Source organism: Anomaloglossus baeobatrachus, chromosome 4 (genome assembly GCF_048569485.1).
Source record: "Anomaloglossus baeobatrachus isolate aAnoBae1 chromosome 4, aAnoBae1.hap1, whole genome shotgun sequence".
In the NCBI taxonomy this organism is placed as follows: Eukaryota; Metazoa; Chordata; class Amphibia; order Anura; family Aromobatidae; genus Anomaloglossus; species Anomaloglossus baeobatrachus.
Genome location: NC_134356.1, coordinates 664019540 through 664045896, shown reverse-complemented (window position 1 = coordinate 664045896; position 26357 = coordinate 664019540). Strand labels below are relative to the sequence as shown.

The following is a 26357-nucleotide window of genomic DNA, read 5'->3' as shown; positions in this document are numbered from 1 at the left end:
TGATGAAACCAAGGAATCCTCCTGGTACAAACAGCATTCTCCCTCCTTCAGCTCTTAAGAAGCCGTGGAGTGTGTGGGAGAGCGTGCCCTGTGTGCTCCCAAGGGAAAACCCGCTGGAGACACCCGGCCGTGTGCCCTTTTCCTGATCCCTTCAACCGGTGCCCGGATTACCGCAGAAGGATCCTCCATAGGGGTATCCTCAGGCTGCGTTCCGTCCAGGGACCCAGAAGGGTGTGGAGGACGACATTGCATAGCCAGAACAATGTTCTGTGACAGTTTATCCATGGATTGGGACAGAAACTGTGCCCATTCCGGTGGGCTGGGGGCCCTAGGCTCTGAGCTGCCGGTTGCGGCAGTGGTGGCTGGGGGGTCTTGGGGGGCTATAGGGGCACATGACTCACAGAGAGAAGAGGTATGTTTACGTGGTAGCTCAACGTGGCAGGCAGTGCAGGGTGAATAATAGACTATATGAGCCTTAGCCCTCTTAGTGCCTTTTGAATTCTGCATGTTCGTAATAGGAGTATGCCAGGAGGGGGAGCAATGATCAGCAGAGCTACAAGTGAAGCAAGCACCTCACCAGAATCAGCCGATGACCATGTCCTCAGGAAGGCTTAAGCTCTAAGAAGATCTCGCACGCTTCCCGGGGGGGGGGGGTAACGGGGCTTAGCGCTACAAGAGCGGGAAGATGAGTCAGTGTGCCCCCCCCTGCTGTGGGTAGTAAAAAACGGCGGGAAGGGAGCTTCTGAGTTTTCCTCCCTTTCTCTACAGTCAGCACACAGCTTGTCAGTGGTGGTTATCAGCCAGCTTTTGCTGGAACAAATACAGATAATACAACGCGTGCCCTCCCCCTGCCACCGGGAAGTTATCTGCAAGACTTTCTGCAAACAGCAGAACTTCCCCCCTCCTCCAGCCAGCAAGCTAGAGAAAGTTAACACTGTGTGTGCAGGATCCTTGCTCCTTGCACATAAATACTGTAAATGGCCTGGGAAACTTCCCTGCAGCGTCCTTTCTCCCTTTGTCTGGGAAACCAGTCAGGGGGATCTCACCTTAAAACACTGCTGTTCAGGCAGTGAAAATAACAGAGCCAGCTTGCTGTGTTGTGTCATATTCAACTCAGAGCCTGCAGAGAGGGGCTGAGGAATCAGTGCCATCTTCATCTCAGAGCCTGCAGAGAGGGGCTGAGGAATTGGGCTATAGGGCACAGGCCTCTACCCTGGGCTTTGGAAAATCGTGTCTGTGGAACCCGTCGTCCAGCCCAGGATCCAGCGTCGCGGGAGGGGGTACGTGTAGGCAACGCTTCATGTTCCCGCCCGTTGATGGTAGTGGGAGATCGGTCCCAAAAGGAAACCGTCGCCCTCAAAAAAATAACAAACCTTGAAAGGAAATGCCTCCTACAGACACTAAGCTAAAACTGAGCTTGCCTGGCCCGGCCAGGGGGTGTATACTGCAGAGGAGGAGCTATGCTTTTGCATCTACTTAGTGTCCTCCTATGGATAGGCAGCATAACACCCATGGTCCTGTGTCCCCCAATGAGGCGTCAGAGAAATAAAAGACCCTATACTCCCCATACCCCCCCTCCCACCCCAAAAAGATCTCGCTGTTTGCCATTCACTTTCTGCTACTTGCTCATTTGCTCCAAAAGGTCTTTTATTTTAACTGGGGAAAACGAGTGAACTCAGAAGGACTTGACTTAGTAGAGGACAATCCCTTTAAATACACCTGTAATGCCCCCGTAGTGGACAATCCCTTTAAATTCACCTGTACTGCCCCCATAGGACAATGTTTTAGTAGTGGACAATCCCTTTGACACTTAGAATTGAGAATAATGTTTTGCAGAAATTGATAAAAAAATCTCTTTTTTTCAGTACAGACCCCAACACTCCATAGAAATAACAGGACAGGAGACGAGTAGAGTCACAAAAAAAACTGCATTTTAGTTAAAGAAAAAAAAAAAAAAAAAAAATGAAAAAAAAATATACATAAAATGAGAATATAATTCTCATCTGAGCAAAGGTGCAAGCAGACGGCTTTACACTAAATACACTGCAGTTTTACCATAGGAAACATTACATCACAAATACCAATATACAGTCCCAGAATTCGCCTGGAGCCTAGTGGTGTGCCCTACTATACAAAACAGGAAGGGAGGATGCTAATGAACCCTCGGCCCAGGAGCTCACACTTCACGACACGTACCCGGACGCCATCTAAACCGCAGAAACCCTGCTCTACCTATTAAAACCGATCCCCCTCCCCACCCTCTCCCGCCACAGCTGGTTTAACCCTTTCCTCGATCGCGCTTAAGCCTGAAGCCACATTACACGCTCGTCTCCCTTTTCACAGTGTCAGTCAAGTCTCAGGACCTTTCTTCTCCTTCATCGGCTGGAAATGGCTACAATTCTCTCTTTCTCTCTATTTATATATAAGAAAAATACATATATATATACGTTTTCTGTCGGTATGTAAACTGGAATGTTGGTCGCAGACCGTCGGATGCCTCCCCGATACGGGTTTGGTAACGCCGCACCGCACTCTATATGCAAAAGAGGGGGGGGGGAAAAAAAATGGATCCTTTGCCCTAAACACGTGCCCTCTAGCCCCCTGCACCATTAGGAAACGTCTGACCTGTGCGAGATCTGGAATGACCGGATTCGCCATGCATCACCCATGGCACTCAATTATGGGGCAGTGCCATGAAATGTGCCCAACCCCATCTTTACTAATGCTGAGGACCAGACACGACATGTAGGGTCGGCTTCTGTCCCGCTGCAAACACTGAAGACAGGGGAGGGCTTCAAAGTTTCAGATTTTTATTGGTGGCATCAATGACCCCTATGGACTGATATTGCATATCTATCAAACAACTAAAAGGGTCTACCCTCATACAAGAAGGGGTTAAACCGTGTGCCTTGGTAAAGTATGCTTTGATTGCCATCATTAGGGGGCGCACAATGGCCACATCAGGATATCACTGCCATAGCAGTTTAACCCTTAACGGCTCCGGTCTTTAAATCCAGATACATAAAGCTCTTCATTATTGCTAATGCCCATGGGTACCACGTCCAACCGCCGGCGGAGACGCCCCTCGTCCCAGCGCCCGTTGTAATCTGTGGTTCCGGATAGAAAGCTCATTCATTCGCCATTAACCCACTAAGGATCTGACTTTGCACTGGAAGCTAGAATACCTTTTTTCCCCATATTCCCCCAAGTGTTGGCCCCTACACGCGTTTCGCGTAACCATCTGATTGCTGCAAAAAAAAAAAAAAAGCTGGAAATGATTTAGGAAAAATAAAAATGAGGAAACCACAACCCGTCTGAGACTCTTCCTGCCGCAGCAATAAAGGCTATTGATCTGAGAACTTGTGAATCATTTACCTTTTGTGCAAATTAGCAAGGGAGAAAAAAAGTAGTAAGACGCAAAGAAATAAAAAAAAAAAAAAAAAAATTCACGATCTCTTGACTTTACCATCTTTTCTTCCGGCTGAATCTGGGCCTTTTAAATATGGCCGACCTTCCCGCCTGTGGTTACAACCCTATTCTGCTGTGATTAGATTTTATTATTTAATGTTTGACCCTAACCTGCTCCGAACTGTCTCTATAGCCGTAGATCCCCCTTCCTCCCTCCCGCTCTATAGTCTAACCCTCCAACCCTCCTTCCCTGACCTGGGACCAGCTCCTCCACCCCCCACCCTACAAGGGTTAAAATCTCAATCCTAAGACAACTCCCCCCATCATGCTCTGTTACTAGAAAATAAAAATATAAAAAAAAAAAGAAGATCTCCGAGAGCGGGAGGGCGGCGTAGTGATTATGTCCTGCTGTTCTCCGCTGAGGTGTCTTGGGAGTCGGGTGGAAGGAGTCTGGAATGGAGGGATGTCGCTGACCCAGGACACTGTTCCCTGAAACCCCGCTAAAGACTGGATGTGTGGGGTGTAGGACACCAATCCCAATGACCTCATGGACCTAACAGGAACCTGGAGGAAGAGAAAGACAACAATATAACCACCGCCTGTCCCCAGCGGCGCCCCCTCCCCGCAGCAGACCCCTCCGCTCCTTACCTCCCACGCTGGGTATGTGTAGATTTACCCATGATCACATTACACCCCGTAGAACGCAGCCAGCCGCTCCTTCAGCAGAGGAGGAAACTGCTCAGAGAACTGGGTCCAATTATCCTCCCCGACCTGCTCCTTAAAACCGTGCAAAATCTGAAAAACAAAGGTGAGAAGAATATTCAGAAACTGATGAGGGATAGGAGCATATCCCCCTGTGCCCTCGCTTAAAAGGGAACCAGTCATCAGGGAATTCATACTGCGAAAACCATGGGGATCAGCGAGTGCTACCTCATTATAAATGTGTTTCCACCGAGAAGGGCGCGGGGGGTGGGGAGGGAGAAACACACACGAGACGGGCGCGGGGGAACGAGACGGGCGCGGGGGAACGAGACGGGCGCGGGGGAACGAGACGGGCGCGGGGGAACGAGACGGGCGCGGGGGGAGCTAATTCCGAGACTCGTCCTTTCAATTGCAACATTATCAGCTTCTCTTTTCGGAGGTAAACATTAATAATGGCAGCGTTTAAGTAGCAAGAATCAGCTGACAGGTTTGTTTTAAAGGCTTCACCCAGTGCTAAAAGAGGGATATCCAGTAAGTATTAATGTTCCTGCCAGAGAGTCCCATTAAAAAAAGAAGGGGTGTTTCTAATAACCACAAGTTATCACATATCAACAGCACCCCGAAACACTGTGTCCGCAAATTGGGATTCTGATCTGGCATATATATCCTAAGTCATATGGAAAGGATTGTTAAAACAGAGACCCACCCCCCCCCTCCCCCCCACAATCCAGTACAGAGCACTTATATCTCCAGTATGGCTTGAGCGGCAGTGCACATGCTTGACTGACTCTATAGACCTCTGGTGTGCTGGTGTAGCACTGTGACCCCATTCACTAATCTCAGTAAAGGGAACACGTAGTATACTGACATATACGGACCCTATGGAGGCTGCTGGGCTTATGGAACCCTATAGTCAGGAGATTTCCTAGTGTACATGCTGAACAAAGGGCAAAGCTGATCTGCGAATGGAGTCCAACAAGTGACCGCAAACCCTCATCACTGCAGCAGATCACTCAATCCTCGGCAGTTATATGATGGGGAGCGGTGTACACACTTTCCAGTCATCCCCATAGACTGGGCGCAATCACTGACCTTATAGAACATGTCTCTCAGGTCATCCTTGGGGCTCACCCAGGAGGCCACAGCGTCACAGAAAAAGATGAAGTCCTGCAAGGTAAAAGGAGATGAATGAACACCGAGAGACGGCAGCGAGAAGACCCATCCACTAACAGACCCCGGCGTGCCCCATCACCTGCACTACTCCTCCAGGGTTGACGCCGATCATTATGCAGATCCCCCTAAAGGCAGAGTCCTTCTCCTCGTTATCGCGGATATTACGCAGAGACGTGCACCTGAGATAAGAGGAAATGGTGAAGAAAGCCCCAAATAATCTAGAAATACAGATCAGGGGGTGAGCGAGTGCCCACAACTCACCAGGGCCGGATAAACTGCTGCAGCATGGGCGCGACCTCCTGGGGACATACACAGCCGAGGCGCCCGATAGTGATAGCTGGGAAATCGGGAGAGAAGGGGAGATACAAGTGAGCGTCGGAGCACAAGGGTCCCGGGGATAAAAACCAGAGTTACAGCAAAAAGTACTGGATCCATGGAAAGGAAACATTCTGGTTTGGATTCAGAGGCAGAAAACATCTACAAAACCTTGTCCTACTCTGAAATGTGCAAAACAATATGCTCACACAGCTGAGTTTGTTACTATGACATTAATATAAATTAATTTTATCCATACAAAATAAAAAAATTAAAAATAAAAATAATAAAAAAAGAATTGAATAAAAAATAAATAAAAAAATTAATAAAAAATATTAATTTTTATTTATTTTATTTTTATTTAATTTATTACATTTTTTTATTCAATTTATTCTTTATTTAACTAATAATTAAAATAATAATAATAATAATAATAATAATAATAATAATAATAATAATAATAATTTAAATAAAAAAACCCAAAAACAACAAATTGGGTGGGGAGCCCATGAAAATCCAAACAGAAAATATCCGGATGACACTTACCAGTGTTTTCAAGCAGCGTCTTGGGCGTATTCGGCCGGTTGATGATTTCTACCAGGTTATTCAGGACCATGGGAACGTATGGTTGCATCTCTGCCCCTGTCAAGATAGAAGAGATGTCATGTCAGACAATGCCGGCAGAGGCCGCCCATACCATACATAGGGACGGACTCAGCCCAGTATATATGACTACTTCTATATAAGTGCATCCTCACCCATCTGCATGCAGATCTCCCCGATGGCCCAGGTGGCGTTATTACAGACAGAGATAAATTCGGGGTTTAGGTTGGTGCCAAGAATGGGCATAAATTCAGCTGTAACGAGAAGGGGGGACACATTTATACACAAATTATACATACACACCATGGAGCATGTAGGGGTTATGGCCGCCCCATGCCGTTTACCAGTTCAGTATCGTTAGGAGGCCATTACTTACAGATACAAGGTTTCACGTGCAAGAAACATGCCTTCGTCAGGTCACCCAGAAGGGCGAAGGAGCTTTGCCGAACCTCCGGCATGATGTCCTATAAGTAAAGGTAGAGAACCCTCAGAAAACGGCCGCATTCCCAAAGGGCCTGTGACTTACCAAGAGTAAATCCACTGCCCTCACCTGCATGCACTGGAACAGAAGGGTCATAATGTTGCTCCTGGACACTAACTGCTCCACGTGGCCTCCCAGCCCCTCGGCCAGCCCGCTGAGAAGATCCAAGGCCACGATCATGAAGTCTTTGTCGGGAGCCTCGTACTGGTCCGGATGCTGACTGTACATCTGCCGGACACAAAACGCGTCAGCACAACACGCAGCGCAGATCTGCTGCTTGACTGATGGTGGTCAGGATGATACTTTACCTATACGGGGGATGCACTCACCATAGCTTGGGCGAGGGTCTTCTGCACCAATGTGACACAGCGCTGATACACCGGCTCACAGTACGGGAGGAATCCGCTCTGCAGGGCGGTGGCAATGGACGACAAGCACTGGAGGAAAACACCCGGGTTACACAGACGGATGAGCGACACCTCCGACCATTATACCCTGCACCAGTCCCCGGGGGTCAGCCAGTATGAATACAAGGTACCAACACGTGGCATTCAGAGTCACGTGTCTACATCACACCCCCTCCATACAGACCTAATGGACCAGTCCTCACCTCCAGAAGCGGGAAAAGGTCCTTATCTTCATCCTTCAGCTCGTTCCACTTCTGGATCAGAGGGGGCATCAGTTTTTGAATGTATTCCTGGGGGGGGGGGGGGAGAAGATATAATAAATCAGATATAATATAATATATGAGCTCATCTACAGGAGCCCTCCGTAGAGATCTCTGGATCAGACAGTATGAATACAAGACATCATGTGCATCATCATCATGTTATATGCATCATCATCACCTCCAGAGACGCCGTCCCCTGCGCAATCCCTCAATTTCGATAACTCCCCTCCACTCACCGGCTGGTTTAGATGGTGCCCCACTGAGTCGGCGAGGGTCCCGATGGCGTCGTACAGGATGAGGAGATTCTTGTGCTGGTATTTTCCAAAGGCGAAAACCAAGGTGTCCAGGATAAAGCTCAGATACGGTACGAGCTCCGTGCAGGCTTCTTCCTCCAGGGTAGCAAATGCACTGAGGAAAAGAAACGCTCTATATTCAGTTCAATGCGAGCTATTGTTCTCCTCTATCAGCCACTGAAGACTCCCCACGATGAGACATACTAAAGGAACATGGGAGAGAATCTCGCACAATTTTGGGAGATTTCAAGCCTTAAATGAATCTGACAACCATTACTCTATTAGTACAAGCCGTCAGTAGAGATGAGCGACCCGATCCGAGGGTCCTGAACCAGCGGCCACATTAGTATCCCTGCGGTCCTCTGCATGTCAAAATCTACGGTAACATTTTTTTTTCCTCTATTTTTTTTTACATAGCGCTAACATATTCCGCAGCGCTTTACATATATCGGGAACACTGTCCCCATTGGGGCTCACATTCTAAATTCCCTAACTGTATGTCTTTGGAGTGTGGGAGGAAACCGGAGAGCCCAGAGGAAACCCACGCAAACACGGGGAAGACATACAAAATCCTTGCAGATATTGTCCTTAGTGGGATTCGAACCCAGGACCCCGACGCTGCAAGGCTGCAGTGCTAACCACTGAGCCACCGTGCATAACTTTTGATTTCTTGGCCAGGCACAACATCATGTTTTTGCGTGATGGAAGCGAATATGTACCACCAGGACAACTAATCAGTGGCTATCAATTAATGAGGATGGGGGGGGGGGGGGGTTCTTAACCTCTGGGAAGGGCCACAAGGGCCTTTTGTGCTGCATCCCATAGGGCGGTACTGTTGCTGGCGACCAGGAGTGGTCCCTGTACAATGCACCAGCCCCTTCCCTCTCAGGCTTGGTGAGGGTCCGAGAGGCCGACCATTAAATATTCTACCAATAGGTCACCGCTTACCAAGATGGCAGTACTCCTGTACATTGTCCCAGGCTTAAAGCTGCAACCCATGCCCAGTCATCTGACTTCACCCTTTACTCCAGTCACAACCAAAGCTGTACTCCGAGATCAGGGGTTACTATGGAAGCCTAAAGGCTCCCTTCCGGTCACCTCAGTACTCCATAAACCTGGAGGATGTAGATGATGCCCCGAAAACAAACAAACAAACCAGACAGACAGACAGACAGACAGACAGACAGACAGACAGACAGACAGACAGACAGACAGACAGAGACACTCTCCGGCCATCGATACCTGCACGCTGCTTCCTGCACTCGCTTGTTGCTGTCCAGAATTCGTTTCAGTAGCTCAGTCATAAGGGGCTTCAGATACTGATCGGGGGGTTGGCTGACCACCCAGTGGGCATATCGGCTCAGCGTCCAGCAGGCGATGGAGCGAACCAAAGCCTTCTTATCAGACAGGCACTGGATGAGGTGAGGAATCAGCTCCGGCAGGTAGGGGACCATGCCCTGCATACAGCCTGCACCCAAGCAGAACAGGAACTCAGTATGTCATGGGTTAAAAAAATAAATAAATGGCACCTTATGACCAAAGTACATGAAATGTGCTACCTTCAGCGATGGCCCCGAGCACCAGGATACCAGACTCCTTTATGACCCATTCTGGGTGGAACAGTAGACCCTTCAGAAGTGGGAGAAGGTGAGGAAGCAGCTCTTCTCGAAAAACATTAGCCAGGACGTCCAGGGCGGCAGCCGAGCACTTCCCTGAGGAAAAACACAATGTCCTGTTACACCAAACCAAGGCCCCCGAGCGCAGAGCCCAAAAAGGCCCCGAGCGCAGAGCCCAAAAAGGCCCCGAGCGCAGAGCCCAAAAAGGCCCCGAGCGCAGAGCCCAAAAAGGCCCCGAGCGCAGAGCCCAAAAAGGCCCCGAGCGCAGAGCCCAAAAAGGCCCCGAGCGCAGAGCCCAAAAAGGCCCCGAGCGCAGAGCCCAAAAAGGCCCCGAGCACAGATCAGACAGTATGAATACAAGAAGCCCTCAGGGTAACTCAGGGGAGGATGTATCTGCATCATTTCTGGAGGGGCGCAATGTGAAGAGCCTTATGAAGGAGCAGCACATACTCAGATTCCAGTCAGATAACGTGTCATCGTCATCATCTTCGTCGTCGGCATCATCCTCTCCTTCCGCGCGGTCTTCTTCGTGTTGCAGGGTCACAGTGCGTGATTTGTGAAACCGCGGCTTAATGTCCTGTTCACTGTCCGGTACCGTCTCATCCTCCTCTACGTCCCCCTGAGGAGAGAGATCCCATTATTACATGTGGGCTGGGGGAGGGGAGGTGATCTTATTACAATGTACAAATACATGAAGCGATGGTAAAGAGCGATCTCTATTGATCATTTTTATACCAAGAGCTGCAACGATGAAAGCGGGTCATATACGTCTGGAGGAGAGATTTAAGGTTAAATCATAAGCACAGATGTAGATTTGTTACCGGGCGGGGCAGAGAGAGGCGCGGCGGGCCCAGACACCAGGCGGGGCAGAGAGAGGCGCGGCGGGCCCAGACACCAGGCGGGGCAGAGAGAGGCGCGGCGGGCCCAGACACCAGGCGGGGCAGAGAGAGGCGCGGCGGGCCCAGACACCAGGCGGGGCAGAGAGAGGCGCGGCGGGCCCAGACACCAGGCGGGGCAGAGAGAGGTGCGGCGGGCCCAGACACCAGGCGGGGCAGAGAGAGATGCGGCAGGCCCCCAGATACTGGGCCGGGCAGTCAGAGAGACACGGGGGGCCCTGATACTGGGCCGGGCAGAGAGAGGCGCGGCCCTTTGTGCAGGGGGAAAGGGGGCTTTTCCTGAATATGGGGTAATTAGCATCAGCCTCACAGGGTTAATGTTTTTCTCTAGATTAACCCATTAGGTTATATGTTGGGCTCGGACATAACCCCAGCTCTTCAGAATTGCAGGAACACGTGCACTCACCTTTAGGAGGATGATGTCTATCTCATTGTACTTCATCCCGTTCACAAGGATTGGAATCAGCCTGTAAGACAAACAGCAGATTTTTATCTGTCGCAGACACAATCACACAACCATAAAGACCTCAGTACAGCGGGAGGGAATGGGACTTCTTATATGAGGTGAGTTAGCGGCACCGCCAATACTTTATCAGACTGAGATCTATGATAATAAATGGGAGATTCCCATAAATATTCAGACCCCGATCAGGTCAGTGCGACGGTGCCCCGGACATAATGGAGCAGACATGCCGGGCACTCACTGCAGCAGGTGATTGGACAGAGCGTCTTTACAGATGGGTTGATCCGCCAGAGTCAACCAGAACTCGCAGGCTTCCAGCGCCACATTCTCGTCGCTGTCCTGCGTCCGCTGCAGCATGTACTGGAGGAGGAAGAGGAGGACACGACTGAGCGGAGCGGCTCCAACCCACCAAGACCAAGATGGAGAAGAGACCGTCACACACCTGGATGATGCTGTGCATGTGCGGGAGCAGCCGGTCTATCCGCACCTCCAGCAACATGACCAGCGCCCGGCACACGTTCTTACGGACCTCGGGGTCTTCATCCACCGCAAGTGCAAAAAGGTGCTGAGGGAAAGAAAGGGTTAATTATACTCCCCTCTGACTGGTAATGTAATAAGTGTATCCACGTATATTGCGCCGACAGGAATACAGACCTCAATGAAGGTGTCGATATTATCCATGAGCGCCTGGGCCCGGTCCGTGATGAACTGGTTTACGCAGGCAATGGCGTGGGACCTGGAAGTGAGAGGATGAAAGATCCCGTCAGACATGGGTGTATGCGGCCCCTTTAACAACGGCCGCCGGAGGAAGTCACATGGAGAACCTGATTTTGGGGCTGCAGTGCTTGAAGAACTGGAGAAATTTGGGGATCATGATGTTGAGCGGTCGGTTCAGAGCGTCGCTGTCCAGGAGCTCGGAGGAATCCTCGCAGATTTTCTGAAGAGCACCAAACGCTCCCTAAAAAAGGAGAGAATATTAGATCAGTGGAGGTCAGACCCCCAGACCCCTGTACTGCACCGCTGATCAGAGGGGGCCGGAGACCCTGCTCAAAACTCGATCTGCTGCTCATCACTCTGCACATGTTGGGCGTCTTCAATCACTGACCATACTCCGTATGTGCCTGGCAGGGTTTGCTGGGAGTTGTAGTGTCAAGGACCACTGGATTGGAATGGAGGTCCCACGTACCCGTCCTCTGCCGCTTACCTCGCAGGTGTTGTAGTCCTCGGAGTTCAGCAGGTTGCAGAGCTGAGGTAGTAGTTCTGGCCAGGTCTGCAGCTCGCCCTTTGATGCTATGGTGGTGATAAGAATCCCTGGAGAGGAAACGCGCAAATCAACGAAAACATACAGCAAAGTGAAGGATGCACACAGCGCCTCCAGAGGCTAATGATGGGCATTACAGCTGTGGGCTGATAGCACAGACACTGCTCCTCTCTGGATCAGACAGTATGAATACAAGAGCCCTCACGGTGTGTCGGGTGCACAGATCTGCATCATGTCCAGAAGACGCAGGATGACAGCGGCCATACCCCGAGCTGCACTCACCGATGGTGGCTCTGATGAGGGAGGACGAGTCTCCGATGCTGTTCAGACATTCCTGCTTTATGAATTCAGACACGGGCTGCGGGAAGTTCTGGTAATGAGCCTTCACATTGTTCTTTAGGATCAGACCACTCAGGGAGCGCGTGGGCTCATCTGTAATACAGATACGGGGGATTATACTGAGACTTCAGACAGGGACCCCACAAGATCCGAGTGCGGAGTTGAAATAAAAGACCACAAATTATAAGTGACCCGGTACGGCGTGGAGCGCATCCCCCCTCCACTCGACAACAGCGCGGAGCGCACCCGCCCGATCCAACCGATAACAGCACGGGGCGCAACCGCCCGATACGGCACGGGGCGCAACCACCCGATCCACCCAATACAGCATGGAGCGCAACTGCACGATCCACCTGGTACGGCACGGAGCGCATCCACAGAATCTACCCAGTACGACAGTCAGTATCCACAGACATGTTGACCCAGCATGCTACACCATGCGTCCACATATATTACTGACTGTAGCACACAGTAACCAGAGACTATACCCAGTAAGTCGTACCAGGTTTCCATAAATCAGCTCCAAGATGGCACACCAGGTTTCCAGAGCTGATACCCCACCCACACTGTGACCTCAGATATGGCGGTTATACACATGGCTGCCCTCTTCTCACCTTCAGACTTGAGCCGCGTCAGCACGAAGATCAGATAATTGTTGAAGTCGGGATACTGGTTCAGCTGCTTCAATTTCTGAGAGACGGTTCAGGGAAAGAGCGACCATCTGCTGTGACCCAAGAACGCTGCACTATATGAACCCCCTGCTCCCCAAAAATATATAACCACGGCCTCCCACTTATAGAACACCAGATGTGCAGGTAAAACGGGAGATACAAGGAAGCCGCAGCCACGAACACTCCGTGCACCCCTCCATAGGAATGTGCTACTAGCCCCCCCACATACAACAGATGCCAGAAAGTCCAAGGCACCGAAAATCCTCCTTCATGGAAAAAGTTTTTGAAGCCAGTGCACACATCAGAGGATTGCAGAAAAAGTGCAACGTTTTGGCCACACGGGGCCTTTATCAAGCCATTAACCCCTTAACGACCCATGACGTACTGGGTACGTCATGGATCGTGTGCCGTTAATCCCCGCCCCCTGCCGTGGGCAGGCGGCGGCGATCCGCGCACATATCAGCTGTTTTCAACAGCTGACATGCGTGCCTGCTAGCCGCGGGTGGAATCGCTTCCACCTGCGACCATTAACCCCTTACATTTCGCTGCCAAAATCTGGCAGCGATATGTATATGGGTGCCGCCGTGACAGTTACTTACCCCGCCCCCACCGGAAGTCACGTGACATGATCACGTGACTTTCGGTGGTTGCCATTGTAGCACAGGGTCTTATGATGACGCCTGCAGCTGAAGTTTCACTTTCGTTTTCACCCGGCTCAGAGCAGGGTGAAACAGAAAGTGACTGAATCTGCTGTTTACAGCTGTATAGCTGTGATCAGCAGATAGATAAAAGCGATCTGATTGCTGATCGCTATAGCCCCCTAGGGGGACTAGTAAAAAAAAAAAAAAACCTAAAAGTTCAAATCACCCCCCCTTTCACCCCATTGAAAATTAAAGGGTTAAAAAAATAAAAAAAATATACACATATTTGGTATCGCCGCGTTCAGAAACGCCCGATCAAAATATAAAATCAATTAATCTGATCAGTAAATTGCGTAGCGGCAAAAAAATTATAAACGACAAAATTACGTTTTTTGGTCGCTGCAAATTTTGCGCAAAATGCAATAACAGGCGATCAAAATGTAGCATCTGCGCAAAAATGGTACCGTTAAAAACATCAGGTCGAGACGCAAAAAATAAGCAGTCACTCAGTCCCAGATCCCGAAAAATGAGAACGCTACGGGTTTTGGAAAATGGCGCAAAACGTGCACCACTTTTTTTGGAAAGCTTGTGAATTTTTTTTAACCCCTTAGATACAGGTAAACCTATACATGTTTGGTGTCTACAAACTCGCACCGACCTCAGGCATCACATAGATACATCAGTTTTACCATATAGTGAACACAGTGAATAAAATATCCCAAAAACTATTGTACGATCACACTTTTTTTTGCAATTTTTCCGCACTTGGAATTTTGTTGCCGTTTTCCAGTACACTATATGGTAAAACGTATGGTTTCATTTAAAAGTACAGCTCGTCCCGCAAAAAACAAGCCCTCATATGGCAAGATTGATGGAAAAATAAAAAAGTTACCGCTCTCGGAAGAAGGGGAGCAAAAAAACAAAAACGCAAAAACGGAAAGTGCCCGGGGGCTGAAGGGGTTAAAGAGCGTACGGTAAGGGTTTGACAAAGGCCCTGCGTGGCCAAAACGTTGCACTTTTTCTGCACCCCTCCGACGTGTGCACTGGGTTCTATAAAACTATATCCATGAAGGAGGACGCCCAGTGCCTTGGACTTCTGGTATCTGGAGCGGCCAGACCCAGCATGACCGTACAAGAGCGGACAATACACCGATGTGACGTGAAGGATACGTCCTGGACGACTCTCTGGGTGGCGGTGTCCGGGGACTGGGAGTCCTTTAAGAGCTGCAGGACTTGCTGTAACCCTTCCTCGTCCGGACGCCAGTCCATCTTCACAACCACAGGCTGCAAAAAGACAAAGATGGAAATGTAGCATTACAAATATTGAGAGGTGCAGTACCTTGTCTCTGCCTGTGGGCGGCACTGCTGGACTGTGAATAGACCCAGCTTCATATCATCTCCTGAAGTCCTCTGTGCTGCAGTGCCACACAGGGTCAGCACGGGTATCCTCTGTGCCATTAGGAGACCCCGCTCCTCCCCGGTAGCTCACGTCTACTACATAAGTATTCAACTCCCGGGTGTCACAATAGGGAGAGGTCAGAGGTGTGCATCACCGAGACATCACCGGCAGCAGCTCATCTGCCTCCACCGGAAGCTATCACATGTTAAAACCTGCCCTTCACCACCCAGGAGGGGGGAAAAAAAAGATAAAATGAAGGGTTAGTCCTGTTCACATCGGTGGGTTCAGCCAATGTGTATGCAAGGATCTCCAATACATATGAATGGTATCAGCTGAACCCACCGCCGGTCTAAGGTGCATGCCCCCCCCAACACAGGATATCAGTGGAGACAAGGATCCCACATATACAATTTTTCTCTGCCGATCCTTTTGTTCTCAGTGAGATAGGAAGCCGAGAAGGAAGAGGGGAGGGAAGGCGCAGAAGAAGCCGAGAAGGAAAGGGGGGTACAGAGGAAGCCAAGAAGGGGGGGCAGGCGGAGAAAAAGCCGAGAAGGAAAGGGGGACGGGGCAGGCGCAGAGGAAGCCGAGAAGGAAAGGGGGAGGATAGGCGCAGAGGAAGCCGAGAAGGAAAGGGGGGTACAGAGGAAGCCAAGAAGGAGGGGGGGGCAGGCGCAGAAAAAGCCAAGAAGGAAAGGGGGGGGGGGGCAGGCGCAGAAAAAGCCGAGAAGGAAAGGGGGAGGATAGGGCGCAGAGGAAGCTGAGAAGGAAGGGGGGAGGATAGGGCGCAGAGGAAGCCTAGAAGGAAGGGGGGAGGGAGGGCGCAGAGGAAGCCTAGAAGGAAGGGGGGAGGGAGGGCGCAGAGGAAGCCAAGAAGGAAGGGGGGGGAGGGAGGGCGCAGAGGAAGCCGAGAAGGAAGGGGGGGGAGGGAGGGCGCAGAGGAAGCCGAGAAGGAAGGGGGGGGAGGGAGGGCGCAGAGGAAGCCGAGAAGGAAGGGGGGGGAGGGAGGGCGCAGAGGAAGCCAAGAAGGAAGGGGGGGAGGGAGGGCGCAGAGGAAGCCGAGAAGGAAGGGGGGGGAGGGAGGGCGCAGAGGAAGCCGAGAAGGAAGGGGGGGAGGGAGGGCGCAGAGGAAGCCGAGAAGGAAGGGGGGGAGGGAGGGCGCAGAGGAAGCCGAGAAGGAAGGGGGAGAGGGCGCAGAGGAAGGCGAGAAGGAAGGGGGGCGCGCAGAGGAAGGCGAGAAGGAAGGGGGGGGCAGGTGCAGAAAAAGCCGAGAAGGAAGGGGGGAGGGGGCAGGCGCAGAAAAAGCCTGAGAAGGAAGGGGGAGGGGGCAGGCGCAGAAAAAGCCTGAGAAGGAAGGGGGAGGGGGCAGGCGCAGAAAAAGCCTGAGAAGGAAGGGGGGGGCGGCAGGCGCAGAGGAAGCAGAGAAGGAAGGGGGAGGGGCAGGCGCAGAAAAAGCCTGAGAAGGAAGGGGGGGGGCGGCAGGCGCAGAGGAAGCAGAGAAGGAAAGGAGGGGGGGCGGCAGGCGCAGAGGAAGCAGAGAAGGAAGGGGGGGGGCGGCAGGCGCAGAGGAAGCAGAGAAGGAAAGGGGGGGGGCGGCAGGCGCAGAGGAAGCAGAGAAGGAAAGGGGGGGGGGCGGCAGGTGCAGAGGAAGCAGAGAAGGAAAGGGGGGGGCAGGTGCAGAGGAAGACGAGAAGGATGGGGGAGCAGGCGCAGAGAAGGATAGGGGAGCAGGCGCAGAGGAAGCAGAGAAGGAAGGGGGGCGGCAGGCGCAGAGGAATCAGAGAAGGAAGGGGGGCGGCAGGCGCAGAGGAAGCAGAGAAGGAAAGGAGGGGGGGGCAGGCGCAGAGGAAGCAGAGAAGGAAAGGAGGGGGGGCAGGCGCAGAGGAAGCAGAGAATTAAGGGGGGAGCGGGGGGAGCAGGCGCAGAGGAAGCAGAGAAGGAAGGGGGGAGCAGGCGCAGAGGAAGCAGAGAAGGAAGGGGGGAGCAGGCGCAGAGGAAGCAGAGAAGGAAGGGGGGAGCAGGCGTAGAGGAAGCAGAGAAGGAAGGGGGGAGCAGGCGCAGAGGAAGCAGAGAAGGAAGGGGGGAGCAGGCGCAGAGGAAGCAGAGAAGGAAGGGGGGAGCAGGCGCAGAGGAAGCAGAGAAGGAAGGGGGGAGCAGGCGCAGAGGAAGCAGAGAAGGAAGGGGGGCGGCAGGCGCAGAGGAAGCAGAGAAGGAAAGGGGGGGGCGGCAGGTGCAGAGGAAGCAGAGAAGGAAAGGGGGGGGGCGGCAGGTGCAGAGGAAGCAGAGAAGGAAAGGGGGGGGCAGGTGCAGAGGAAGACTAGAAGGATGGGGGAGCAGGCGCAGAGAAGGATAGGGGAGCAGGCGCAGAGGAAGCAGAGAAGGAAGGGGGGCGGCAGGCGCAGAGGAAGCAGAGAAGGAAGGGGGGCGGCAGGCGCAGAAGAAGCAGAGAAGGAAAGGAGGGGGGGGCAGGCGCAGAGGAAGCAGAGAAGGAAAGGAGGGGGGGGCAGGCGCAGAGGAAGCGGAGAATTAAGGGGGGAGCAGGCGCAGAGGAAGCAGAGAAGGAAGGGGGGAGCAGGCGCAGAGGAAGCAGAGAAGGAAGGGGGGAGCAGGCGCAGAGGAAGCAGAGAAGGAAGGGGGGAGCAGGCGCAGAGGAAGCAGAGAAGGAAGGGGGGAGCAGGCGCAGAGGAAGCAGAGAAGGAAGGGGGGAGCAGGCGCAGAGGAAGCAGAGAAGGAAGGGGGGAGCAGGCGCAGAGGAAGCAGAGAAGGAAGGGGGGAGCAGGCGCAGAGGAAGCAGAGAAGGAAGGGGGGAGCAGGCGCAGAGGAAGCAGAGAAGGAAGGGGGGAGCAGGCGCAGAGGAAGCAGAGAAGGAAGGGGGGAGCAGGCGCAGAGGAAGCAGAGAAGGAAGGGGGGAGCAGGCGCAGAGGAAGCAGAGAAGGAAGGGGGGAGCAGGCGCAGAGGAAGCAGAGAAGGAAGGGGGGGAGCAGGCGCAGAGGATGCCGGCAAAGAAGGGGGGGGGGGGGAGACAGGCGGTGTACACACTCCTAATGAGTGGTGTGGGCGGGGTTATACGGAGCGCATCATTAAGAGATTTCCAGCAAATAAAAAGTGATTTTTATCAAAACTGCAGCAAATAGCCCAGTAAGTGACACATGGCTGGAATCAGGGTCTCTGTCTCTACATTATGCTGCTCTCAAATAGGGGAGCAAAAACCTGGTTACAGATTCCCATGTGTCAGGAGCCTCCTCATCCTCTGCCTGCAGATCACAGACCTCCCCCAGGATACGATCGGCCCCCCACACACGGGATATATATCTGCAGTGCCGGCTGATCATCTCACGTGTGGGACGATAACAGAGGACTTCATCTAGTTTGTATTATCTGACTAAAGAACTTGTCACCAGATTTTTGCCACCTAATCTGAGAGCAGCTTAACATAGGGCAGAGACCCTGATTCCAGCGATGTGTCACTTACTGAGCTGCTTAGTGTAGTTTTGATAAAATCACTGATTAGTCAGCAGGAGAGATTATCATTACAGGACTACTTTGCGCGCTGCATATAGTCCAGTATATTCATGAGCTCTGTATAACTGCTAGATCTGCAACAGAGAAAACAGCAAACGGCTCAGTACATGACTGGAATCAGGGTCTCTGCCCCTACATTATGCTGCTCTCAGATGGGGGAGCAAAAACTTGGTCACAGATTCCCTTTAAAAAATAATCTGTACTAAAGAATGAAGAGACCTTTAATTTAATAATTTACTGCTTGTTGCCTAGGTTACCAGCTACCTCTGCAGTGGTTTCCTAGGCAATGACCTCAGCGCTTTCAATCGCTGTTCTGAAGCTGGGTGAGATCACCAGATCCGCGCAGAGTGAAAGCTGCTCCTGAGCGCACGGCCCTCGCACGGCCAATCATCAGGAGCCACAGTGAAATAGTCCGAAGCAACCGATACAAGAATCGGCCAATGTCTGCAGATAAATATCACATGTGCGGCCAGTCTGGAAAGATCCTGGGTCATGTCTGCTAAGACAACGTCTGATCTACCTGGGAGGACCCCAGATTTCTTAGTCAAAGGATCCAATCTGACCTAGTGGATCCCACACTGCGCACCCGCCGCACTCGCGGATCTCCTCCCACACTGCGCACCCTCCGCTCTCGCGGATCTCCTCCCACACTGCGCACCCTCCGCTCTCGCGGATCTCCTCCCACACTGCGCACCCGCCGCTCTAGCGGATCTCCTCCCACACTGCGCACCCTCCGCTCTCGCGGATCTCCTCCCACACTGCGCACCCTCCGCTCTCGCGGATCTCCTCCCACACTGCGCACCCTCCGCTCTCGCGGATCTCCTCCCACACTGCGCACCCTCCGCTCTCGCGGATCTCCTCCCACACTGCGCACCCTCCGCTCTCGCGGATCTCCTCCCACACTGCGCACCCTCCGCTCTCGCGGATCTCCTCCCACACTGCGCACCCTCCGCTCTCGCGGATCTCCTCCCACACTGCGCACCCTCCGCTCTCGCGGATCTCCTCCCACACTGCGCACCCTCCGCTCTCGCTGATCCCACACTGCGCACCCTCCGCTCTCGCGAATCTCCTCCCACACTGCGCACCCTCCGCTCTCGCTGATCCCACACTTCGCACCCTCCGCTCTCGCTGATCCCACACTGCGCACCCTCCGCTCTCGCTGATCCCACACTGCGCACCCTCCGCTCTCGCTGATCCCACACTGCGCACCCTCCGCTCTCGCTGATCCCACACTGCGTACCCTCTGCTCTCGCTGATCCCACACTGCGTACCCTCTGCTCTCGCTGATCCCACACTGCGCACCCTCTGCTCTCGCTGATCCCACACTGCGCACCCTCTGCTCTCGCTGATCCCACACTGCGCACCCTCCGCTCTCGCTGATCCCACACTGCGCACCCTCCGCTCTCGCTGATCCCACACTGCGCACCCTCCGCTCTCGCTGATCCCACACTGCGCACCCTCCGCTCTCGCTGATCCCACACTGCGCACCCTCCGCTCTCGCTGATCCCACACTGCGCACCCTCCGCTCTCGCTGATCCCACACTGCGCACCCTCCGCTCTCGCTGATCCCACACTGCGCACCCTCCGCTCTCGCTGATCCCACACTGCGCACCCTCCGCTCTCGCTGATCCCACACTGCGCACCCTCCGCTCTCGCTGATCCCACACTGCGCACCCTCCGCTCTCGCTGATCCCACACTGCGCACCCTCCGCTCTCGCTGATCCCACACTGCGCACCCTCCGCTCTCGCTGATCCCACACTGCGCACCCTCCGCTCTCGCTGATCCCACACTGCGCACCCTCCGCTCTCGCTGATCCCACACTGCGCACCCTCCGCTCTCGCTGATCCCACACTGCGCACCCTCCGCTCTCGCTGATCCCACACTGCGCACCCTCCGCTCTCGCTGATCCCACACTGCGCACCCTCCGCTCTCGCTGATCCCACACTGCGCACCCTCCGCTCTCGCTGATCCCACACTGCGCACCCTCCGCTCTCGCTGATCCCACACTGCGCACCCTCCGCTCTCGCTGATCCCACACTGCGCACCCTCCGCTCTCGCTGATCCCACACTGCGCACCCTCCGCTCTCGCTGATCCCACACTGCGCACCCTCCGCTCTCGCTGATCCCACACATTCCAAGGCCCATCATCTGCTCTAGTAGATCACATATTCCATATCTAATCATCTGCTCTATTGGATCTCAGATTCCACAGCCCACCCTCTGCTTGATTGGATCCCATACTCCATAATCTGATCTAGTACATCACACCTTCTGGTCTAGTGGATCCCAGATTCTACAGCCCACCCTTTGGCTTAGTGTACTCCAGACCCCACTATCTGCACTAGTGGATCTCAGATCCCACAGACTGATCTAATAGGTCCCACCATCTACTCTAGTGGATCCTGCGATCTTATTGGTCTGGGAAGTTTGCAGATTTTTATTCCATCCAGAGTGGACAGATCCCGGTCAGATCGGCACAGATCCCGGCCTCCACATAACCTCGGTCAGCAGATCCGGCCGCACTGGAGCAGATTCCGATCCCCCATAAATCCGTGCTCCGGCCCGGCCGGCTCCCACCTGTAGCTGTCGCCCGCACTCCCACTCCTCCCATCAGCCGGTCCGCCCCCCTCCACCGCCGCCGCGGACTGCTTCCCCCTCCGTAATCCCCCCCGGTGCCGCTCACCTCGCAGGGATGGAGGAGACTCGCAGGCGGCGGAGACACAGAAAGAGAGAGAGCGCGGGCTGATGACGTCATTTGCACCCTTACAACCAACCAATAAACTGCCTTTAGATAGGCGGAGCCATGTTTACTATGACCCCTCCCGGCCGCCGTCTTTAGCCTGGTCTATTTCAAATGCCGCCATGCCAAGTGCGTTGCACCACGTGACTATCGGGAGGCATGAGCTGTTGGCGGCGCCATCTTTGTGTCGGGCAGTTGCAAAAATCAAAAATGGTGCGATGCAAGAAAAGGAAGATTATTAAACAGCCAATAATAACGCTACTTTCACTACGAGAGCTGGAATCTGATTGGTGTTGGGTTGGTGGTCAGGAGCTGTACGCCACCATGTACAGTGCTGACCCCCAAGAAGGGCACATGGCCCCAGTGCACGTGGGGGTTTGATGGAGACCACATGATTATTTAACTCTTTAGTGGTCAGACATTTGTGGCCTTAAAAGGAGTATAGAAGTATAAAGTGAATACATTTTCTATAGATAGTAGATCCCTTGGACCCCCTGTAATCCAGAGACTGAAGCTCTGTGGCCCTGAATGGAGTGGACGTGTGCATGTAATGTCCATCAGTCCCATAGACAATGAATGCTCACCTCAACTCAGAGCTCCGCTCTCAGGATTACTGGGAGTCCACGTAGGCCACGGCCTGATAATTAATAACCTTTAAAGGGTTATTCCCTGATAACTTAAAGGGTTAAACCGCTGGGACCCCATTATCCTTCCAACAGGGCCTCAATATGCCCCATTAATAGAGCAGTGGCCACTGTGCCCGAATGCTGCCAGTGTATGTGGGCATGCACACCGTCACTGCCTGTGCCAGGGAGCACACACGTTTCCCTTCCTGTCTCCTCTCTGCTGATGGCGCTTGCTGCACTAATACACCCAGAACAGCTTCAAAGGAGAGGAGACGGAGGAGACCGCGCCATGTGTGCTGTGACACTGCGTATGTGTGTGCCGCCCCCGTGTCAGCAGCCGGGCTAATAATAATAATAATCTTTATTTCTATAGCGCCAAAATATTCCGCAGCGCTTTACAATTCAGGAGGAACATATACATTTCATAAACATATACAAACAAGTAACAATTATAGAGGATACAATACTTAAAAGGAAAAATGGCAACCCTGCTCGTGAGAGCTTACAATCTACAATGAGATGGGGGGAGGGGTGCTCGGATCCGGATCCGCGGTGGCTCGAGGGGTCTCCGGACCCGGGGGTTGTGCGGCCACTCGATTTAAAGGGGGTGAACTATGTACACCGCTGCTGTTGGGGAGGGGGAGCCCGGTGTCGATGGTGTAGCAGCAAGATGTTTTAACCCCTCCGTGGGTAGGGGTTTGTGCCCCGGGGACCCGTTAAGTGTCGGTGACAGGGTGCCGTTGGGAAGAGGCAAAGTGGTTTTTCAGCGTACTCAGTCCAGGAATAATAATATCGACAGCTTGTAAACCAGAATTCTGAGCACCACTGCAGCATGGAGGGAGCACGCCTGGATCCTTGTCTTTGGTGTTGCTGTTAGCATATGGCCTTTACCGTGGCACGTTCTCACTATTGGACCCTCAAGTTTGGAACTATTCGGGTCCCGCTCACCCGTATGGCTAACGGAGTGAGCTTGCTCTCAGGGTTCACGCGTAGGATTTCTTTGGACTGTATTTGGGAAAGTTCTATCCCATTGGTGCGCTAGTACCCCGTTTTTTAGAGCGGGTTGGGGATGAATCTTGAAGTCTTCACCCCCGTCGGGTAAATTACCAGGACGCGTGAAGCTACTTCCCGGCCTAGGGTCCACGTACCCCGTCGTGCCCTGGCCCCTGCCCGGTGATGGCTCAAGGCCGCCGGCTGCCCTCCTCGGCAGTCCGTGTCCCTTGACGCGATCCCCTGTGACCGGGGATCCAGCTCCTACCAGGCCCAGACCAACGTCTGCCACCCAGTACTCAAGGAGCCCGGCTCCCACACTGTGACCTCTCCTCATGAGAGTCACCACACAACTCCTCTACTCCTTTTCCACCTTGTCACTTTCCCCTCCCAACCCCCATATGGGCGGCCCTATTCCCTTCAGGCCCCCCAATGGTGTGTCTGGTGGGTACGGTGCAAAATGTTCCTAGGATTTTGACTGGCAAGCTGTTAGCAACACCAAAGGACCAGGATCCGTAACCAAGGAGGAGTGGATACTGTGCAGAAGGGCAGATTGCACAATACCCTGTGACGACCTAATAGGCCAGGGCGTCACATGTGCACAAGCAGTGTCAGTGCGCATGCGTACAAATGGCAGCTCTCTCTGGGAATTGAGTACTGTCAATCAGAAGCATAGAAAGGCCCCAAATATGCAAATCAGCAGGTGTAAGGAGGCACCAAACTCTTGGCTTTGCATACAAATTAAAAGATATTTTCTATTTTATGGACAGAGGTGAGGGGCCTACTCCTACTGTACACTGAACAAAACAGAACTCTATGGGAAAAGGCTAAGCAGGACCCCACTGCTTAAAGGGGATGTCCCAGAGAACGCCTTTAATTAAGGAATTCAACAAAAAGCGACTGAATTTTACCCAAAACTCACAAGACAAACCAAAATCCTTTGACAGTGACCTACAGACAGAGGAAACCAAATGTAGGTGAAGTGGGCGAAGTGTGCAAAGTGAGCATGACCTACAGTGACACATGGCGGAGGAACATCTAGAGAAAAGTGTCCACCTTCCTATACTGACAGATTGTGGAGGAACCTATAGAAATGACTGCATCCCCCTCACCTTCTACAGAGACCTATGGCGGAGGAGTCATATAGCTGTGGGGCTGCTTTGCTGCCTCTGGGACTGGAGGCCGTGAACGTTTTACATGAACAATCCATGGGTCCTAAGATAGGGCGTGCCCAGGGTTTCTAATGAGCATCTTTAGTGGGCGCCTCTTCAGGAGTTTTAGAGAGCGTGCTTAAAAGGGGCTGCACCAGGTGCATTATTGCTAGTGTTCTTTGAGGGGACCTCCTTATGTGCTTTCTTGTGTCCTCAGAGAGGGCATGGTATTATTACACAAGTGTGTATATAGGAGGCTTCCTCAAGTGTTCTCGTGCGAGTTTCCTAACGGGGGCATGCTCAGCTGTTTATTACTGTCTTTAGAGGGGGCATTTGTGGCGCCCCTGACCTGGTCAGGCACCACTGGGTACTGCACCCATGCTGGGTCAGTACCTTCAGGTAATCCAAAGGCTGAAATAGGGTGTGTACACACAGACACATAGTGACCAGGTCTCACATACCATTGAGGGGACCCCTGGGCAGACCCAGGAGGGGGCGTGCACCCACATCCAATCAAGGGGTGCGGTAGAGAGGCTGGAAGCTAAGGTGACAGCAGCAGTCAGGAAAAGGAGCTGGAGGTAGCCAGTCTGAAGTGAGGAAGCGCAGTGTACGGTCGCAAGAAAAGGACATGCGCGGACATGCTAGTCAGACCCTGTCCGTGTAGTAGCCGTTGGCGGGGGAAAACGGCCACCAGACGTTGCACAGAAAGACCCTGAGGAAGTTAGCTGGTCGTGTACGGAGACTTCTGGGGGCTAGGCACGCACGGGGAACAGGTCCCTAGATTAGATATCCATTTATTTGGTCTGCTAAACCTGCTGGTGGGGGGAACAACAAGTCCCACACTAACCAACTAGAGTCCGAGCATCAGCAGCAACGAGGGGGCTCATAAGGAGGATCGAGCCTGAAGCTATCCACCTTGGTCCACGCTGCCAGCAAACGGGCCAAAAAGGAGAGAAAAGGCAGTTGCGACTTCCCTGGATGAACCCCACGGTACTTCAAGTCAGGGGTTATCCGAAACAAGAAGTGCTAGGAAGGCGAGTTAACGGTTACCCTTAGACCAGCCTGCAGGATACCTGGTTCCACCAGGTTTATCTCAGCATCGCCCGGGTTACCTCACAAAACCAGCTGAACGTGAGTAAACAAGTTGAAAGACACTTTGGACTGTGTCTGAGTTATTCTGGAACCTGTTGTTCGACACACACACCCGAGCCCCTGGGGCCAGCCTCACTCTCGGGAGGCCACACCATCCTGCTGCAGATTCCATCAGCCCCAGACGCTCGTTAAAACTGCAGTGGCGGTCACCCATAACCTTGACCGCAAACCGAGAGTGGCGGCACGACTCAGATCTGCATAACCTGACATACCTGTCGCCAGAGAAGATCCCCAAGAGAAGTCCCTGCGGCATCCCTGGAAGTGGAGCGGGGTCCCCGGGGCGACCACCGCAGCACTGGGCGACACACATTCTCAGGTGATCTAACCCTAGTGTATATAGAGGGTGGTGTCCTCAGTTGATCTAGCCCTAGTGTATATAGAGGGTGGTGTCCTGTAGTAATCTACCCTGGTGTATATAGAGGGTTGCGTCCTTTGGTGATCTAGCCCTATAATACTTATTGGGGACGGCTGCAGGTGATCTAGTTGTACTGTATTTATAGGTGGTATGCTCAGGTGATCTATCAGTGTATTTAGAGGGGGGCGTCCTTAGGTGATTAGCCCTAATGTTCTTAGAGGTGGCCTCCTCAGGTGATCTAGCCCTAGTGTACGAGAGGGCATCCTTAGGTGATTAGTCCAATTGTTCTTAGAGAGGGCATCCTTAGGTGATCTAGCCCTAGTGTACTTAGAGGGGGCCTCCTCAGTGATCTAGCCCTAGTGTACTTAGAGAGTGCGTCTTTAGGTGATCTAGCCCTAGTGCACTTAGAGGGGGTGTCCTCAGATGATCTATCCCTAGGGTAATTAGAGGGGGCGGCCTCAGATAGCCATAGTGTACATAGAGGGGGGGTCCTCAGGTGATTAGCTGTAGTGTACTTAGAGGAGGCATCCTCTGGTGATCTAGCCCTAGAGTACATAGAGGTTGCATCCACTGGTGATCTAGCCCTAGTGTACATAGAGGTTGCATCCTCTAGTGATCTAGCACTAGTGTACTTAGAGGGGATGTCCTCTAGTTATCTAGCACTAGTCTACATAGAGGTGACGTCCTGAGGTGATCTAGCCCTAGGATACATAGAGGTGGCGTCCTCAGGTGATCTAGCCCAAATGTAAATAGAAGGGGCGTCCTTAGGTGATCTAGTTCTAATATATTTAGAGGGGGAGTCCTCATTTGATCTAACCCTAGCGTACTTAGAGGAGACATCCTCAGATAATTCACCGTAATGTAGTTAGAGGGAACGTCCTCAAATGATTAG

The 26357-nt window shown here is 52.8% G+C and overlaps 1 protein-coding gene and 1 non-coding gene across 2 annotated transcripts; both read right to left on the bottom strand.

Annotated features, from left to right (window-relative positions):
* Window positions 1–1921: 1921 nt before the first annotated feature.
* Window positions 1922–21207, bottom strand: TNPO2 (transportin 2). The gene is made up of 25 exons (XM_075346604.1): window positions 21135–21207; window positions 14703–14816; window positions 12835–12910; window positions 12164–12313; window positions 11825–11931; window positions 11445–11578; window positions 11275–11356; window positions 11063–11185; window positions 10862–10980; window positions 10564–10624; window positions 9712–9880; window positions 9205–9357; window positions 8888–9113; window positions 7589–7760; window positions 7293–7379; window positions 7012–7119; window positions 6752–6910; window positions 6578–6665; window positions 6357–6455; window positions 6145–6240; window positions 5545–5620; window positions 5363–5462; window positions 5203–5277; window positions 4057–4203; window positions 1922–3972 (listed from the first exon to the last, which is right to left on the bottom strand). Exons 1-24 carry the CDS (start codon window positions 21204–21206, stop codon window positions 4096–4098), a joined length of 2754 nt encoding a protein of 917 aa, XP_075202719.1. The 5' UTR covers window position 21207; the 3' UTR covers window positions 1922–3972; window positions 4057–4095.
* LOC142304883 (small nucleolar RNA SNORD41) lies at window positions 7464–7536 on the bottom strand. Its single transcript, XR_012753527.1, has one exon. It is a non-coding gene; the product is annotated as a small nucleolar RNA SNORD41 (small nucleolar RNA).
* Window positions 21208–26357: the final 5150 nt, after the last annotated feature.

What these genes read in the sequence shown, in the direction of transcription:
- TNPO2 (XM_075346604.1), bottom strand. Translation starts at nt 21,206, where the DNA reads ATGACGTCATCAGCCCGCGCTCTCTCTCTTTCTGTGTCTCCGCCGCCT. An exon ending in CCCAGAGAGTCGTCCAGGAC is followed by an intron (nt 12,911 to 14,702) that starts GTATCCTTCACG and finishes ACCGTCTCTCAG; the next exon opens with AAATTGAAGCAGCTGAACCA. An exon ending in GACGCGGCTCAAGTCTGAAG is followed by an intron (nt 12,314 to 12,834) that starts GTGAGAAGAGGG and finishes TCTGTATTACAG; the next exon opens with ATGAGCCCACGCGCTCCCTG.